This window comes from Pithys albifrons, chromosome 14, assembly GCF_047495875.1.
Source record: "Pithys albifrons albifrons isolate INPA30051 chromosome 14, PitAlb_v1, whole genome shotgun sequence".
Lineage (NCBI taxonomy): Eukaryota > Metazoa > Chordata > Aves > Passeriformes > Thamnophilidae > Pithys > Pithys albifrons.
Genome location: NC_092471.1, coordinates 17,114,648 through 17,132,757, shown reverse-complemented (window position 1 = coordinate 17,132,757; position 18,110 = coordinate 17,114,648). Strand labels below are relative to the sequence as shown.

Below are 18,110 nucleotides of genomic sequence, written 5' to 3'. Positions count from 1 at the left end.
CTACTTCAGGCTGCCTAATCAAGGAGAGCCTATTGACAAAGCCTTCTGCTCCAGCTACAGGAGGCATCATGCTTGCAGGCTCTTTTCCTGGAAGAGGGACCTCGACCACACCAGCATCCATTGGGAAAGTATCAAGGCATACTGTAGACTCCTGGAGTGCACTGGGCATAACTTCTTAAGCCAGGGAATAGGCAGCCTGAGCAGAGGGAATGCGATAGTGGACCTGATGGCCGTCAAAGCAAGTGAGCAAAAAAGGAAAGCACACCTCCAGCTTTTCAAGGAGTTAGTCAGTATGACCCCTTGTGGAACTGCCCTCAGAGACAAGAGAGAAGAACAGCACTGGTGGATCTTTAAGGACACTTTCCATGGTGAGCTCTCCAGGTGTAAGAAATCAGGAAAGGAAAACAAGAGACTGGCACAGATGAGTCAAAACCTTGTAGTCAAACTAAAGGAAATGCACAGGCAGTGCAGGAAGTGGGACAGGTAACCTGGAAGGACTATAGGGACACTGCTCAGTTGTATAGGGATGAGGTCAGGAAGACCAGGGATGGAGCTGAACTTGGCAAGGGATGCAAAGGATACTAACAAGGGCTTCTACAGGTATGTCAGCCAGAAAAAGGTCAGAGAAAGTGACCACCTCAGTGAACATGACTGGAAAATTTATAACCACAGATGAGAAAGCAGCTGAGGTACTTTTCTGCCTCAGTCTTGACTGGCAGCCTCTCTTCCCCATCTCTCACGTGGATAGACTGCAAGACGGGCTGGGGCAGCAAAGTCCCTCTGACGGCAAGAGAAGATCAAGTTTGATACCACCTGAGGAGCCTGAACATGCAGAAGTCTATGAGACCTGACAAAATGCATCCCAGAATTTTGAGCAAATTGGCTGATGTAGCTTCCATGATGCTTAAAAAGTCATGGCAGTGACTGGAAAAAGGGAAACATTGCACCTATTTTTTCAAAGGGTAGAAGGGAGAACCCTGGGAACTACAGACCTGTCAGACTCCCCTCTATGCCTGGGAGGATCATGGAACAGATCCTTCTAGAAGCTGTGCTAAGGCACGTGGAGGACAGGAGGTGATTCCACACAGCCAGGATGGCTTCACCAAGGGCAAATCTTGCCTGATCAACCCAGTTAAGTAGAATCTGAGTTCCGCACTCCTTTACCAGTCCACACTGATGGTCTGTGTGACACCCAGGCTTTGAACGTCTTATTCATACAACATTATCAGAGGACGTCTCAAGACCAGACTCTGGCTGAGCAGAGCCAAAATGGGACCAGACAACCAGAGAAATTTCTGTTCCAGAGTAGAGAGGATATGGGGGTGTTTGGGGGGCTGGATGTATTTGAGAGACAGAAGTGCTGCTCATCATTACTTAAGCCACTCTTTTCTCTCTTAGGTATCACAACTGTGCTCACAATGACCACCCTGAGCACCATCTCCCGCAAGCACCTCCCCCGTGTTTCCTATATCACAGCCATGGACCTCTTTGTCTCTGTGTGCTTCATCTTCGTGTTTGCAGCTCTCATGGAGTATGCTACCCTCAACTACCTGGTGGGAAACAAGAAACCACTGGAGCACAACAACAGGAAAGCCAGGCTGGTAAGTCAAAGGGGCCAGCAGAGGTAGATGCTGTTAGAACCCCAAAGTATTCAGAAATATCCCTCCTGACCTTGCATTGGAAGCTGCTGGTTTAGTGCCTGACCTCTACTGTATTCATAAAGTCTTCTCACCACTTTGTGTGCTGGGTCTGAGCATCTGAAAGATGAGACACCATCAGAAAAAGTAGCTGAAATTCCTTTAAAACAAAGTAGCCCCTGTCAGAACCAGGCACCCTGTACTCTCTTCAAAATTGCTAGAGAACTAATCAGTACGGTCAGTAGTTTAGTATAGTTTGATTTAGTTTAGTTTACTCTCATATGACCAAATATAAATGTCCACTTTAAGACAGATTATTCCACCTGTGTCAGTTTGACCTCTGGGGATTACAGAGGTATCTTACGTCACAGAGATGCAGGAACCTGCTTTCTTTTGTGGTCTCTCTATCAGAAGACCTGCTGAATGTGGAGAGAGTGAACCCAGGGTGGTCATCATTCTTGTCATCCATCATGAGATCTACCCAAGCTCATGCAGCTACTTCTGACACATCAGCTGAATCAGGCCACTGAAGTGAGAGAGAACTGAAACCAAAAAAGACAGCTCTCTTCTGTACCAGGCTCATTTCCCAGCATATCCCTCATATCTCAGGGCAGATAGAGCTCTTCCATGAGGCTGATGATATGACTCCTCCTGGGCCAAAAGGTTTATGAGTCACACACAGCCTTTCCTCCACTTTTCTCCAGTACCTGGCAGCAACCAGGAGACACATTTGAAATAGCTTCAGAAATAGCTGAGCTCAGGGGAATGAGGGAAGAGGCTGAAATCAAACAGGTCCTGTTTCTGCACTGACTATTAGTGGCAGAGATTGGGAATCAAAGCAATTAGATCTTTGCTGACTGGGTTCTAGGGTGCCAGGCAAGACACTCACAGTTATTCTGGGAGCTGCCAATTCCTATGCCAATGTGCTGGTTTACAACCAAGTGCAGAGACGGGGATGATCAGTCACCCCTCTCCATTGAACTGCACCTGTGGTATGAACTCATCTATTGCCAGTTGGGTGAGTTTTGGTGTCTAGAACATATTTTCTTGCCTTTTCCTTCCCTTTAATCTGCCTACCTCTCCCATTACAGCCACCTGCCGGTGCACAGGTGATGCCCACCTTTACCACTATCAACATCAACCACATCATGCATTGGCCCCCAGAGATAGAGGAGGATGACGATGATGACCCTGGCTCCCCGTGCTTGGAAGGAAAGGAATGTGAGAGGTTCTTCTGCTGCATTGAGGACTGTCAGACAGGGATGTGGCGGGAGGGGAGGGTCCGCATTCACATCTCCCGCCTGGACTCCTACTCGCGCGTCTTCTTCCCCACTGCCTTCCTGCTCTTCAACATTGTCTACTGGATTGCCTATCTCTATCTCTAGCCCTTCTTTGTTCTCAGCTGGAATGGACTGGAGACCAGCAAGATGGGCTTCCAAAGGAGCATAGAGAACAGCATCTCTTCTCATCAGCTGTCAGTCAGAACAATCCAACCTGGTGATTCCCTCTTCCTGCTCTCTCATCTCTTCTGAGAAGAACCAAACAGCTTTTTTTTAGCCTTCTAATGTAGATTTTTAGAGAATCTACCCTTGCCTAACAGCCTCATCTCCAACATCACCAGCACTGTACTCCTTGTAAGGTTGCCCAAAAACATCCTACTCCCATCTCAACCATTAGGGATTTTGTCAAAAACTAAAACCTTAATGCATTTCACTTTTTCATCCAGTACTACTCAAAAACTCCAAGGGAAATGATGGCAAGTGGATTTTTCAGCACAGTTATTAAGACTTCAGAGGAAATAAAGATCTTACAACTTCTGCACCACTTCCACCAGAACTATGTGGAGTGCTAGAAGTTTGGAAAGGTCAGAAGGAACTAGTGTGAAAAAGGGCAGCAGTACAGTTTTCCACAGTAGCTGGGCTTGGCTAAAATGTTTTGAGCCTGGCCAGGTATCTGATAGTGACACTAACAAGGATGGAATAGCTACAAGCCTCCACCAGCTCCCCTCAGAATATCTATGAAACATTCCTCATGGATCACTCCACTTGTGTACCAAGTGGCACCCAAGACATCCACCCACTGAGGCGTTGCTGATTCTCATTAGATGGTGCCAAAAAGCACTTCCCAAGTTTGAAGGCCCATCTGCCTTCCTGGAGCAGATTCTTCAGGGCCCAAGGTGACATTCTTTGCTTTGTGATCGGGATTTGGAGCGGGCTCTGTAACTGGGCATCACAAAAGAAGGCAAAAGGCTGTGTGCTACAAAGGCCAGAAGTCTCCTGAGCCTGATGTGAGGTTTTCTTTGGCCTGTCTCGTGAGACCTGGGCCCTACTATGCCATGCAGCACAGAAGGGCAGTGCTCTCCTGCATGGCAACACTTGTTGAAACCATCAGGTCTGCTGAGCACACCACTGGGGAGAAGAGAGCATTCCTCCAGCTCAGATGTGTTCCTTTAATTCTTTTTTTTTTTTTTAATAATTACATAAAATGACAGTCTTCACTAGACCTGTATGACTCCTCCCAGTTGCCATAAATACTTGGCCCTTTTCCTCCCAAAATCAGGAAATGGAGGGAGTTGCCCTTGATAGATTTCAAGGTCAGACATACTGAGATTGTTCCTTATGGTCCGTCTTAAAGGGATAGAGAACTCCATAATACAATTTCAACTGGGAAGAAACTCCATAATGTAGAATCACAGAAGAGGAAACTCAGGGCCAAGGTCTATAATGTGTAAACTGGCTGCCTCCCCATTTATACCAACTGCTGATGTGGCCCACACCCTGATTGTGCAAAACAATGGGCCATTAATAGTTACTCATTGTGTAAATTAGAAACAAGATCCTTTTTTTTTTATAAACAGTATGTTTTAGAAAAAACTAGTACTTGAAAGACTTGTCAGGAGAAGAAAGCCAGCATGGCTGCAGAGAAAAAGTTAGGAAAGGCTGGCTCACAGGACAGGAGGTTTTACATATTCTTGGAGAGCAATTTGATCTGGTTTAAAGGCGGATTTTTGACACTGTTAAATCTGATCTGAATAATGAAGTGTCATGTTTAATTCATTCATAAATGCAGCCTTACCTTGGTTCCAGAGGAACAGCTAGAGCATCTTATTAAGAATACAATAGTACAACACTCAGCTAAGTATAACCTAATGGGGTCAGACCAGCAGAGCTCTGAAAGGGGAAATTGTGCCTGTCTAACCTGTTACAGTTCTTTTAAAATACCAAGTAAGAGATAAAGGTTACCCAGAAGCATAATTTGCTTAGCTATTCCAACAGCTTTTGAAAGGATGGAAAGAAATTATGGCGGGCGGTTCCAACTGAGGAAATTGATTTAGCAGAAGAATTATTAAGGAGGTTCTAATTAGAGAAAATTAACTGAGGAGAGGGGGGGAAAAAGAATTGTTAAGGAGGCTCTAATTAGAGGAAATTAATGTTTTGGAGAGAAAGACACAGAGAGGGAGAAGTCTAAGAAAAGAATCAAAACAACTTCCAGACAAGGGGAGCTGCTGGGTGACAGAGCCGACGCACAGCCAAGCGGGTTGATGTTCTGCTCCTGATAGCAAAGCATTATTAGATGTAGCAGCAGAAAAGCCTCCTATGACTCAGCCCTACACCAACAGGGAGCTGGATTAAAGAGGGTCCTGTGATGTCTGTGGCGAGCCATAAGGAAAGAGCATCCTAGATTAAAACTGGCTCACACGACAGACTCTGAGTGAAGCGTGTCTTCACATTTCGGAAGGCGGCTGTTGGTGTGTGCGTGGGAGGGGACACCCCGTGGCAAACCATGGCCCAGGCCAAATATGCTCATTAACAGGATAGTGGCTTGAAAGGTGTGCTGGCAGTTAGGCTGCAGTGAGCACAGGCAGCAACATGGGAAAGGGGAGCATTTGAGGAAGAGAGGGTGTAAGGAAAAATTTAACAGCCAAGTGCAGCGGAGTCCAAACATCTGCAATTTGCTGTGACTTCAAAGCTCTGGGGAGCAGTGATGGACATAGATGATTATCATGGGCACTGAAGCACAGACTTCACCCCTAAGAGCAGCAACTTGTTGAAATCAGACCTTTTAAAAAATCAGTCAGGAGAGAAACAGGGTGTTCAAGAAACCCAAGAGAATGACAGGAACTCGGACAAAGTAGACTTGAAAGATTATAAGATTTCACAAAAAAAAAAAAAGATAAAGCCAACACACACCTAGGTAATTTAACCAATGATGGAGGATTTGACAGAGGAAAATAGCCTAGCGTGGGCTGGAGCACAAGGGAGCTGATTACTAAGGCTGGGGAAGGAGGAGGGAGGGGGCTTTTTGGCTTAGGGAAATCTGTGCCCATCATAAATAGCACAATAAATAAAGGCATGAACAAATTCAATCATGTTTTTAAGTTTCTATAATATCTCAAAAAAAGGAAAGCTAAGAAAAGCCAAAAAGAAAAATCTGCCATTTTTTGGAATTACTGTGCAAAGCTCCAGTTTCCTGAAAAAACCTTTCCCTGTAAGGAGGGGATTCAGCACACAGAGACATACAGTAGCCATGTGTTGCCCTGCTCAGCATGGCAGTGGGAGTTGACTACAGGGGCCCCTCCTAGACTGGCATAAACCACCTGCTTTTCCCTGCATGCTGCACTTTCTGCCCTCATGCTAAAGTGGGTTATGGTACCCACAGTGTCTTTCAGCCAAGGACAGCTCTTGATTTTTCACCAGTGTTTGATTAGTTCACTCCAGGGGATGCAGCCCGAAAACACAGGGCTGAGTTGTGCCACCCTGGGCAGGAGGGACAGGCACCAGGGGTGCTGCAAGACACCTGGGTGGCTCTGAACACCTGTATGGCTGTGTTGCCTCCTCCTCTCATGGAGGTTTCAGCTTTCTTCAGCTTCTGGAAACTTGGTGAAGGAGCTGCATATTATCACCCTCACAGGCTGGGCTTCCCTCACCTCCTTTCTCCATTTCCCAGGGATCAGCAAGTCACATTCCCACTCCTGGTACCTACATAGAACCTCTGTCAGACAGCAACTACCTGGCAAGTTTCCTTGTTGGTGGCCTGAAAGTGCTTGATGCTGGCTATGATGGCTGATCCCTGGAAGTTCAAGGCCAGGCTGGTGGAGCTCTGAGCAACCTGGTCTACTAGAAAGTGTCCTTGTCCATGGCAGGGGGTTGGAACGAGATGGTCTTTAAAGTCCCTTTCAACCCAAATCATTCTGTGATCCTGTAGGTGAAGAACTTGCATTCCAAGTTAGTGGGTTTTGCTGTGAATGTGATCAGTTCCACCTCTTGTTGGGCAATCATCCCTACAAATTCCAGGATGAAGTGGAAGTTGAACTTATCTGCCATATCTGCATTTAGGACACCCTCTGGACACCTCCTTTGGACATAAGCACTGCTTCAAATACCTTGAAAACTTCATGCAAGTGTATAACTTTTGTCCTATGGATTGGAAAAATCTCTCTTTCCAGCAGTGCCACAAGTCCAGCCCTCTAGTACAAAAGCTGTTGGATAAGCTGATTGTCTTCAGTCCTTTAAAACCAGTGTCAGCAGATGTTGCAGTACTGTGAATTAGAAACTCATCAGCAGATAAGGTGCCCAGGCTTCAAGAAACACAAATCTGAACTATAGCAGAAAAAGAACACTATTTCCAAAGGGAAGGAACCTCCCTCTCTCAATATGAAGACAAACACATCCAAGGATGCAGAGGTACCAAGTAAAGGATTGTCATTTGTGTCAGAAAGCTCTGCAGCTGCTGTGGAATCACTAGTGACTGCAGAGAATGGATTGGTTAATGCAGCTCTTGAGGAGACTGAAGAAGCCCTTCCTCAAAGAGTTACTTACAGCTGAAATGAACACAACTGTAATTCACCATGAAGACCTGGAGGAAGAGTTGAGGATGAGGACAGCTGGGAGTAAAGCCTCCCCACTAGAAAACATTGTTCAGGAGGTCTTGTGAGGTTCTGCCATTGCTGCAGATGGAAGAATAGCACCTAGGGACCATATTCTTGATGTTAATGGTGTTAGCAGCAGTGTGACTTGGTGCCAAATATCTCCTTCCTGCACCACCCAGGCTGTTTAATATGAGGGGATTGAGTGCACCTTCAGCCAGTTTGCAGGTGACACCAGTTTGAGTGGGAGTGTTGATCTGCTGGAGGACAGGAAGGCTCTGCAGAGGATCTGGACAGGCTGGATCCATGGGCTGAGGCCAATTGTATGAGGTTCAACCATGCCAAGTGTTGGGTCCTGCCCTTGTGTCCCAACAATCCCCTGCAGCTCTAGGCTGGGGCAGAGCGGCTGGAAAGTGCCCAGCAGGAAAGGACCTGGGGGTTCTGTTTGACAGGACTCTGAGCCAGAGTGTGCCCAGGTGGGCAAGAGGCCAATGGCACCTGGCTTGTGTCAGCAATAGTGTGGCAACAGGACCAGGGCAGTGACTGTCCCCTTGTATTCAGCACTGGTGAGGCCACACCTCAAATCCTGTGTTCAGTTTTGGGTCCCTCCTGACAAGAAAGACATTGAGGTGCTGGAGAGTGTCCAGAGAAGGAAATAGAGCTGGAGAAGGGTCTGGGGCACAAATCTGATGAGGAGCAGCTGAGGAAGTGGGGGGTATTTAATCTGGAGAAAAGGAGGCTCAGTGAGACCTTCTCACTCTCAACAATTCCCTGAAAAAGGAGGTTGTGGTGAGGGGATTGGCCTCTTCTTCTAAGGAACAAGAAACAGTACAAGAGGAAATTGCCTCCAGTTGCATGAAGGGAGGGTTTAGTTTGGATATTAGGGAAAATTTTTTTTCACTGGAGGGGTGGTCGGGCATTGGAACAGGCTGCCCAGGGCAATCACCATCCCTGGAGGTATTTAAAGGACATGGAGATGTGGCATTTGGGGACATGGTTTATTGTTGGACTTCACAGTTTTAGGTTTATGTTTGGACTCAAAAAGGTCTTTTCCAGCTTATATGAATCTGATTCTACCACACTATCATCCTAGCATCTGGCTAATGATGGGGACTGGAAATGATGATCTCACCATTTATGTTTTATGGCTTTTGTTTGAAAGATGAAAGGAAATCAGGGAAAAGGTTGATATTTCATTTCTCTGCCTCCAATTCCTATTCTTTCCCTCCAAATTGTATCACATAAGGGACCATTTTTAGACTGTATGCTCTTCAGGGCAGAGGCTCTGTTACTGTGTCTGTATGGGGATTGGCACAATAGGGCTTGATCCCTAACTGAGATTTCTGGATGCTACTTATTATACATAATAAACAACATTATGGACTGCCCATCTTCAACACAACATTGTCTGTCCACACTTTGTAAGAAGGTCCCATGCCCCCCTCCTGAGGGAGTTACTGGAGTTGGTTAATTTTTTTATATACCCACAGAAAACTCTCTTGTTGGAAAGTAGGGGAAAATGTCAGTCTGATATTTTGGGGTGGGTGAGGGATATTTTTTCTGGTTTCTTTGAAGATGGCAGAAGTTGCTTCAAATCAACATTGTTCAGAAGCACCCTCTTTAAACAATTTAAAATCATTATTTGTAGTGCAAGAGAAGCCCTTGCTTGGTCCCCTCGTTCTGGGGCCATTATAAAGAGAATACTGATGTTTCCCCAAGTGTTTTGGGGCAGAGGTGGTTTGACAATAACACTTGGTGGACTTTATTTCAGCCTTTCTATTCCCCACTATAATGACTTTTGGAGTGATCATAATCAAAAGGACAACCCCGTCTCTGAAAAGATTCTCCCTCAAGAGCCATCCAGCCTCTTGACCCAAAATCCTGCCCTGGGCCCACACAGTGTCTGAGACACTTTAACCTTCATTCTTTTGGAGAAGCATTCATTAGTCATGACTGATTCACTAAAGAAATTAATTGGTCTCTCGCTATGCCCCCAAAACACTGTCTCGCTCCCCACATCCTTCTGCCACCGCTCCTCAGCCTTGAAGCTACCCAAAAATCTCCCCTAGACATCCAATTTACATAGGGAAGAAGGACAGGGAGCATTGTTGATAATAAAAAAGCTCCATCCCACACACTAAACACCCCAAGATCATCCTAACATGAGGCATCCTAGCACAAGAGCCTGCTTGAGCATGGCCAGCTGCCTCCAAAGGCTCCTCCAGCTTTCCTCCATCAACCACATGCACTTCAGCAAACTTGCAAGGGGACGTGGCCCCACCATCATCCAATCTGATCCACAGCAAGGAGGACAGCTGAGCCACCTCCCAAAGGCCACACATCGCCTTATGTCATCCCCTCAATTTTTTTTGGGGGGGAGCTTGTTTTCTGAATTTCCTGACATGCAAAGCTTCATGTCACCAACCGGTGCCCAGCCCAGGACAGCTTCTTCTGTGCAGCCACAGAGCAGGGCCATGACAGCCCCCCCAACACCATGGAAACCACTTTGTCCCCCTTTCTCGCCCCACTTTCGAGTGTCCATGGTGGCATTGATTTTTGTCTCTGAAGCACAGGGAGAGTGCTGGTTTCCAAGGACTGCCAGTGCTGGAGTGCCCTGGGATAGAGGTCCCTGGCTTGGGGCAAAGTGCCCAGCAGGCACAGTTCACACCAGCCCACCACCTCTCTGGCACACCATGTATCCCTCCAAGCTTTGACAGCTCCCAAAATGTTAAAACATGAGGTGGTGAAGGATGGGGCGGGGGGAGAGAAGAGAAAGTTATATTAAGTCGTTACTTTTTATATTCCTAAAATACATTCATTGTAATTTGTCTTCCTCTTAATGCCCCAGATTTATAGGCCTTGGGGAGGTTGAATTTAAGGAGAATGAGCGTGGCCAAAAATGTTTCAAGCTATGCCCTACAGGGCAAGGGAGGGGGACATAAACACTCATGCCCAGTGTTCCCATCAGACTGTGTGAGAAAACACAGGTACTGGGGGAAAGGAAACACCCTATTGCCTGCAGACCTTCATAAAAAAAGTGTGTTTGGGGGAAAAAAATGGGTTTTTTTTTAAAGGATTGTGCAAAAGAATGTTGACTCAGTTTTCTGTCAGGGGAGTCTCAGGTCTTTCAGGCTGTATTATTGTTGTTGTAGTTGCTGTTCTTGATTCTTCATATTGCTGCCCAGCATGATTTTACCCCTCTGTCCTTGTTTCTTTCCATTCTCCCCACATCTTCCAGAAAAGTAAATAATAGAGTCCAGGCCCTATCTGTTCCAACTACACCTCTGGCACCATCTGAGTCCATATGACAATAACAACTACTGAGGATGGAAGAGATCGACCAAAGCCTTAATAGTTGCTGTAAGCAGGTCGGCATAGCAACACCTCCAGAGAGAGCTCTCCATGGGGTCATTTCTATTCACTTTAAAGCCCACTTGGGCTGTTAGACTGGTGTAAAAGGGACTAAAAAAAAGCTGTTAATTAGGATTAGCAGCTTCAGGAACATCAAGCCACAGTGCCCTAAGATGAGCCATTTATCTCAGAGAGCTCAGGCCTCTTGACTACGTTCTGAAACAAGGCACTGGATACCACAAGTCAAAGTAGAAAACTCAAATCAGATGGCAGAGCCACTTGGTCATCTGTGAGAGAAGGTTCCTATGCCAGCTGCTGAATGGCACTGCAGCACCTCTCCTGTGGCCAGACTACCCTTTTGCTGGACTCAAGTGGTTGGCAGGTGCAAGATGCACCATCCAGCTATACAGGAGCAGGGAAGAAGCCACAGACCCATCTTATTCATGCAAGGTGCACATAGTAAAAAAATCTACAGGGACTGTGCTGAGTGCCCCTGGTTGAGGTTTTTGGATGACACATATGCCATAACATGTCCCTATATCTCCAAGAGGAAGCAACCACTGTGGACAGGAGATGGCAGCCATGGGCATCAGCATGCTCCTTCAAGGCTATACATAGACTCCATGGAAAAACAAGGTAGGGACTTCCACAGCTTCTAGGATATGACTTATTCTATTGTCATAAGCTTCCTGCCCTTCATCAGTCTGCTGCATGAAAGGCCCAAGGAAGGTGCTAAGTCCATAACAATGAAACCCATCTTTGCAGTAGCTTTTTATCACACGTATGGGTAAAGGAGGCTGTAGGGAAAGGTTAAGTCATTGCCAGGTTGCCATTGGGCTGATTTGCATCTCTCAAGTGTTACTGGCCCTTATAGACTTCCTAAGGCACCCTGACACCTCTCCTTTCCAAATATATGGTGAAACAGATGTCTCCCTCACATTATTCTGCTTCTCTTGGTGTTTTCATCTCCTCAGGGTAAAACACTACCTGAATCAGAGCTGAGCTGAAGGCAAAGCTTCCCATCTGGGACTGGAGGACTAGTTTCCTTGTGTACATCACTCTTGCTGGAGAAATACATTAGGTCTGGTCAAAGAAATATCCATGGCAGCAATTCAGTCCTTCACAATGCAATCTGTTTTTCAAGAACATGCAGTTCAGGGCTGCCCTGCTCTCAGGTGTGCCCATCATAAAGGAAAAAATCCTATTGACAGATGGACTGGGTTCAGGCAGATCTGAATTACATTTTAAGGCAGGAATGGGCCTGTAGTCTTCTCCCATTTTAGCCAGAGAAATTCCCAGGAGCCTCAAAGAATTTGTATGGCAGCAGAAACTCACCAGGGCAGAAAAACACAAATTCCTACCCAAGAGCTTACAGTCAGCATCTTGAAGATGGCAAGTACCTGCTGTGGTCCTTGCCATGAGAATATTCTATTGCTCCTCTCCAGCAAACATCCTTCACTAACCAACTCCCTCCACAGTCAGCCCTCTGCAGCAATCAGCAGAGATCAACAGGTCAGGGAAATAAACCAAGACAATGTGTGAGAAGAAAAAGCTGTAGTCAGAATTTAGTCAGGTAGAAATATCACACCTCAAAGTAACACGTACAGTGCAAGGTGACTGAATCTCTGAGTAAAAGCATATGCTGGTGCTTTGGCCAAGCATGCAGAGTCATAGAATTTGAAGAATAGTTTGGGTTGGAAGGGACCTTTAAGGCCCATCTGCTTAAACCCTCCTGCAATGAACAGGGACATTTTCAACTAGATAAGGTTGCTCAGAGCCCAGTCCAATCTGACCTTGAAGGTTTCCACAAATGGGGCTTCTACCTGAATCTATCTGAACCTACCATCTTTTAGTTCAAAACCATCACCTTGTCCTATTTTGGCACAAAAAGCACAATCCTGTGGACCCATCTCAGAGCCCCTTCATGCCCCCTCTGCCTAACACCAGTGGGATATTAAAGCCTAACAGCTGAGTGGAGAAATGTGCTGAGCTCATTCAGGCATTTCTCATTAGTTTCACAGGATTTCTCAGTCTTCTGCTACTCAATATATTCATCTGGCACCAAATTAGAGATGAGGGAAAAGCATCTCTCCCTAAGCCACCCAGAGAACACAAAGTGATAAAGCAAAGTCATAACAGACAGGGAAACTTCTTCTGAGTTGTCATCTTCCCTCCTTCCCCTCTCCCTTTGCAGCATTGCTGATAGCCCCAGGATTGTTCCAGGAGGCCTGGAACCAGCAGGTACCTATTCCTGCTGCAGGCACAAATGACTCCAGAGGATTTTTAAATAGGGCCAGAATTTTGCCTTCATTTTACATAAGAAAAGGAAGAAAAGAGGAATTGCACCTTTGTATCTCTCTACTTTAGGCACCTTGTACATGCTCTTCTGAGATTGATGGCACAGATATGCCAAATGCATGAAATAAAATACCACTCCCCTTCTCAAAATCATGGAGCCCAAGAAGATCCTCCCCCACCACCCCCTCCAAAAAAAAAAAAAAAAAACCGCCAAACGAAAAACCAAACAAAATAAAACAAGTGGATTCATTAGTGAGAACACAAGAGCAGTTGTGACCAGTGCAAAACAATCCAGGGTGGCTACATATATAAGAAGTCAAATGAAAGGAAAATGGCCTCATGTCTGTAGAACAGAGAACATGTTTTTGTCAAACCTTCACATCCATGTGTCTCAACTGCAAGGCATTTCCAATGGCACTGATTTTGCTGCATCCTACCACATATTTCAAATTATGGTTTGATCACCAACTTTCACTGCCCCAAAAAGAAAGATAAAAACTTGCTGTAGGCTGATAATTTTAAAGAACCGTTTCTGATTTCTTTGGCCAAATTTTCAGAACAAATACATTTGTCCTTGAGATAAGTTTTATTTGATCTGCATTGATATTCACAATGTAACCCACTTCTCCCCAGCTGAAGAGACTGAAATATTTGCTACAGAGATTTCAGTTAAGCCATTAATAAATGTTGCTGGGTTTAGGGGTTATAGGGTCAGCATTCCATGTGGACTATAGGTAGCCAACATTTCTACAGTGTTTAGGACCTGAATTTAAATTCAGTATCAGTATATATATGAATATATTAGGGAAAAACTTGGCAAGTTGAAACATACTTCAGCATATTTTTAATGTGGTTTTCTCACTGCATTCTTCATCTCCCAGGAAACCTCCAAATTTAGTTTAAGGGGAGATCCAAGTAGGACCAGCATACTTAATCTAAGGAAACTCTTCCACTTGGATTTGCTGCACAGAAACTTCAGCCTCATGTTAAAGAGGTACTTGTTGGATTCTACATCTCCCCCCGTTATTACAATCCTTGGTCTTCAGGAGTCAGAACCCAGCACATTTTTTATGGGATTAATTTCAGCAGTAGGTCCATGTGTTGGCTTGGACTCAGTAGAATGAGTCTCTATAGCCATAAAAAGCAAAACCACCAAGAACTGTCACCTCTGAAGCTGAACTAGTGGCACAAAGTTCTGCTTCATGCTACAAAGATGCATAACCAAGTTTTAATTGATCTTACAGAATCACAGCTCACACCATGCTACACATGGATCCCCATCCTTCATTAGCTAAAGTGATTGAAACATCTAATTTGGAAGCAATGGGATCCAACACTACAGAAAACCGAGTCCACATAGGCCATCCCACTTGTGAAAAGATGGGTAAAAAGGAGTGAGGTCCAGGCATGGCACTCAAGAAAGGGAACTCTATAAACTCAGCTTGTCCCTGCTGTCTACCACCTTCTTTCTGCTCTGTGCTTCATTAAATTCAGGCTACTGCCCTTGCAAAGAGGAGGTTGCTCACCCTGTTTGTTCCCTAAGCCACATACATACACAAAAGCACACTCTGTGACACCAGCTACCTCCTGCAGTAACAACCTGCTGATCGTCCCAGCCCCTCTCCAGGGAAATATTTGTCTTGGTGACTCTTGAAAACACTGAGTGAGGAGGAGAGACCTGTAGTGCTGTGTGTGATGTTTGTTCAGCCTGGGGCACTGGAGTGTATGAGGCCAGCCATAGGTCCAGGCTCTCCAGGAACAAGCGTTCCAAGGGAGCAGAAATGCATTTGGCTGATACATGCATTTACAGGGAGTAAGAAGAAAAGCAGAATATGAATTTAGAAGTTTTGCTCCAAAAGGCAGGTGAATGAAGGTAAGTCACCTGCTCTGACATGTAGTTCATGACTTTGGATGGAACAAGCACAGCAAAAAAAAAAAAAAAAAATCAAAAAATAAAATAGATTTTCGGCCACCTAGAGATATATCAGAACAGAAACAATTTCTCACTGTGATCAGATTCTAGTGCAAACTCAGAACTCTCCCTCAGAAGATCAGACTCTTTGTTGGCAACTTAAAACAGACTCTGAGGATAAAGCACAGGGATGTTGCTTTCAAACAATTAAAAACCCTACTGACCTCAAGCCACCCATACCAGCGTGCTTTAATATTTCCCAGCCCCAAGCCTGGCCAGAATAAGTCAGTGGCTCCTACCCAGTGTCACTGCATGGATGCAGTTGAAAATTGTTCCAGAGACCTCCTGTACCTGGGAGCAGGTCTCCTTCCCTGCAGTCTTACTGCTCACCCACACTGGGCTCCAGCAAATGACCTTATACTTCCGCTGCGTTCAGACATCCTGCAATTGAAGGCACCTAAAGGGTCTAAACTGAAGAGGAAATAACTAGACTGAGTCATTGAGACCTCATATTAGGTAGTCCAAGAATAATATTAGTCCCTTCCTCCCTACAAATAGCCTCTAAATTCTCCAGGGCACCCAGGACACAGCCAAGCTTTTCCTGGGCTCTGAGATGGGAGAGGGTTCATAGCATGCTCTCTGCCTCATCTCCTCATCTCACGGACTGTTCATTGTAAGGGCAGATTATTATACTGCAAAATTTATTTTAGCCAAAACTGGAAAAAGTAATCAAAGTAAATGCAACAGCTCAGAAGGAATCAGAGTGGGATTAGACATTTATGTGAATAAGAATAGCTTCTACGCTTTGAGTTACTGTGATAAAAATAATAATAACCTCCATTTTCATGCTCCAGGGCAGAAACCTGATCTCTGAACAAGATGTTAGAAATAAATCTCCTCTCCCAACTGCACTCCCCAACTGTCCAGGCCACAGCACAGTGTTTGGTGATGTCTAGTAGCCATTGCTAGAGACAAAGCTGGCTGGAAGCTTGTTTGGGACCTGCTGCAGCCAGGCGGCAGAGACAGGGGTTGCAGTGTATCAGATGTAAATGGAACAAGCACATTCCTCCCTTTTCTCTTTGCATTTCCTCGCTAAATCTTAGTCCCTGACAGATCAATGAGTTTGTGTACTGGATTCCAGTGATCTCCTCACTTGCTTTGGTTTGTTTCTCTGCACAGATGGATCACTGTCATCTCTTGCCTCCTCTGCCCCCAAGCTGAGCCTTTAAGTGATAATGTCCTTAGCTCCAGCTGATTAATAAACTGCCTTGAGACTGCTGATCTCTTTGGACCATTAAACCTTTCCCCAGCAACTAGCCATTAATCCCCCCAAAAGTCTTCCCGGATGAGGGTGTTGTTAGCCCCATCAATCCTTTTTAAGGCCTCAATTTGCAGCAGAAAGGAGCAGGGAAGGGGGGGACAGTCTGCATTTATCAGGCAGCGCCATCTGTTCCCCCGGGTTACAGACAGCTAAGCCAGCCCCTGCATGCCAGCGCTCAGTGCTTCCACCCAGGTGAGGGCTGTCCCTTTGCAGCACAGACCATCCACTAAAGAGCGGGATAGCACTGCACCAGACATCTGGAGTATTAAGAAAGATCATGAGAAAAAGCTGACATTTGTTTCCTTAATTGCAATGCCTTTGGCTGGCGACAGAAGGCACCTGCACATGCAGTTACCATTGGAATACCTGCCAATATCTGCAGAGATGCTTTCAAACAAACAGGTCTAAGACATTAATTACCCAGAGCATTGCTATCTATAGACCTGGGCAAGTCCTCTTCTCAGCTTCTCTTTCCAATTCAAATGTTTTCATTATTGAAACAGTCCACATTTTCAGCCAGAAGACTGGATTTGCCTTAATGTTGACTCTGGAAATTGGAATTGCAGCCACCCAGTCCACAGCCTTCCCCCTTTCAGCCTCTTCCCCCACTGTCAACACACTAGCCCTGATTATCTTTCCTTAGCTCTTCCAGGATGTTTCATATCCTTAAATCCCATTACCTTGAGCCATGTTTAGAGGCTTGGAAGGAGGATGGTGGCAGCAGAGGTGTTGAACTCTACCTGCCACTGGTGGTGGCAGCATGGAAATCGTATCTGCAAAACCACAGTCAGTGATTCAGGGTTTTAACCTCACAATTATTTTTTCCCTCCCACGTCTCTGAAAAGTTGTAGCTTTTGAGCTCAGGATTTTATGTCCATGTGAGGTTTTCAAAAGAATGACTGGTGCATGTTTAAGATCAGGTTTTATAGATACAAGGTTGTATAAGCCTGTCAGCTGGAACAGAGCTACATTTGTAGCTGCACACAGAGCAAACTGTGCCCCAGTCTGGTCTGTGCTCCTGCATATTGCAGTGCTGTTAATGATCTGCTGGAGCAGTCAGAAGACGGAAGGGAATGAGGGATGGTGCTGGTAACACAACTTATGTTATGGACAACAGCTTTCTTCTGCTGCTAGTTGTACGAAGGATGGCTGCTGTTGAAGCCCAGTGTTCAGGCATCAGCAGAAAAAATCGTTGCAAAGTTTAAATCAGTAGCTTGACTTAACCATGGTGCCACTACTCCACCAGCATGTCCAAAAGTGGCAATAAGAGGGCAAATCCCTGGCACTACCACAGCTTGGAAGAGGACATCTCCATTCTTGGCCACAGAGCTGGTCAGTGGTATGCTTTTTTTCCCCCACATGTCTGTGCCAGTGTTGCTTTGTGTCTCTGTGCCTCAGTTGCCAGCTATAATTTGGAAATGACCATGTCAGTTCTGTCCTTTCAGTGTGAGACTTGTTACACCCCAAGAAGGCTGCTCAGGAGCCATGGGAGACACTCCAGAGCAACCTGTTTTTTCTACAAAAAATGTCTTACCATTAACAAGTAAAACTTCTACGCATCCTCATCAGAGGTCCTGGTTATGCTTCTTCACTATAGCACAGCCCATGACTTGCCTGAGTGCATCATCAGATGAATGTGAACATGAGTTTTCAGGAGTCATCTGGGCATTGGCATTGGTTTGGTTGGTGCTGAGGACACCAAGTATAGCCAGCAACAGCCAGACT

The 18,110-nt window shown here is 45.6% G+C and overlaps 1 protein-coding gene across 1 annotated transcript in view; it reads left to right on the top strand.

Moving 5' to 3' along the window:
- Positions 1-8,891, top strand: part of LOC139678438 (gamma-aminobutyric acid receptor subunit gamma-4) — a 38,558-nt gene extending 29,667 nt beyond the window's left edge. Inside the window, exons 8-9 of the mRNA XM_071569271.1 lie at positions 1,399-1,601; positions 2,729-8,891. Of these exons, the coding sequence (XP_071425372.1) occupies positions 1,399-1,601; positions 2,729-3,022 (497 nt within the window). The 3' untranslated portion in view covers positions 3,023-8,891. The remainder of the gene's footprint in view (positions 1-1,398; positions 1,602-2,728) is intronic.
- The last annotated feature ends 9,219 nt before the right edge of the window (positions 8,892-18,110 follow it).